This window comes from Ceratina calcarata, unplaced genomic scaffold (genome assembly GCF_001652005.2).
Source record: "Ceratina calcarata isolate Rehan_Ccalc_2016 unplaced genomic scaffold, ASM165200v1 scaffold31418, whole genome shotgun sequence".
In the NCBI taxonomy this organism is placed as follows: domain Eukaryota; kingdom Metazoa; phylum Arthropoda; class Insecta; order Hymenoptera; family Apidae; genus Ceratina; species Ceratina calcarata.
In genome coordinates, this window is record NW_017154016.1 from 1 (window position 1) to 255 (window position 255).

A 255-nucleotide genomic window follows, 5' to 3' on the forward strand; every position below is an offset into this window, starting at 1 on the left:
CTTCAAGAATAGCCTTTGGAGGTTTAATAGTAGTAGAAGTGGTCAGTGCTAACGTGGAAGTGGTCAGAGTTGACCCGTCAGTGGGTAAATTAGAAGTCAAACTACTAGACGAATCTATTAATTGAATCTTCTTCCCATTAGGCAATATAATGTCTCTTGTACTAATGTTCCTAACGTCGTCGTCAATGGACTGAGCTAGGGCTAATTTCAATTGTTTCAGTAATATATCTCTCTCTGATCCTAAGGAACTCGACC

The 255-nt window shown here is 39.6% G+C and overlaps 1 protein-coding gene across 1 annotated transcript; it reads right to left on the minus strand.

The window, feature by feature from the left end:
• Positions 1-7: 7 nt before the first annotated feature.
• LOC108624549 (uncharacterized) lies at positions 8-250 on the minus strand (the record flags this gene model as incomplete). Its single annotated transcript, XM_018023944.2, has 1 exon — positions 8-250. A coding segment is annotated over one exon (243 nt), but the record flags the coding sequence as incomplete, so codon positions are not given.
• Positions 251-255: the final 5 nt, after the last annotated feature.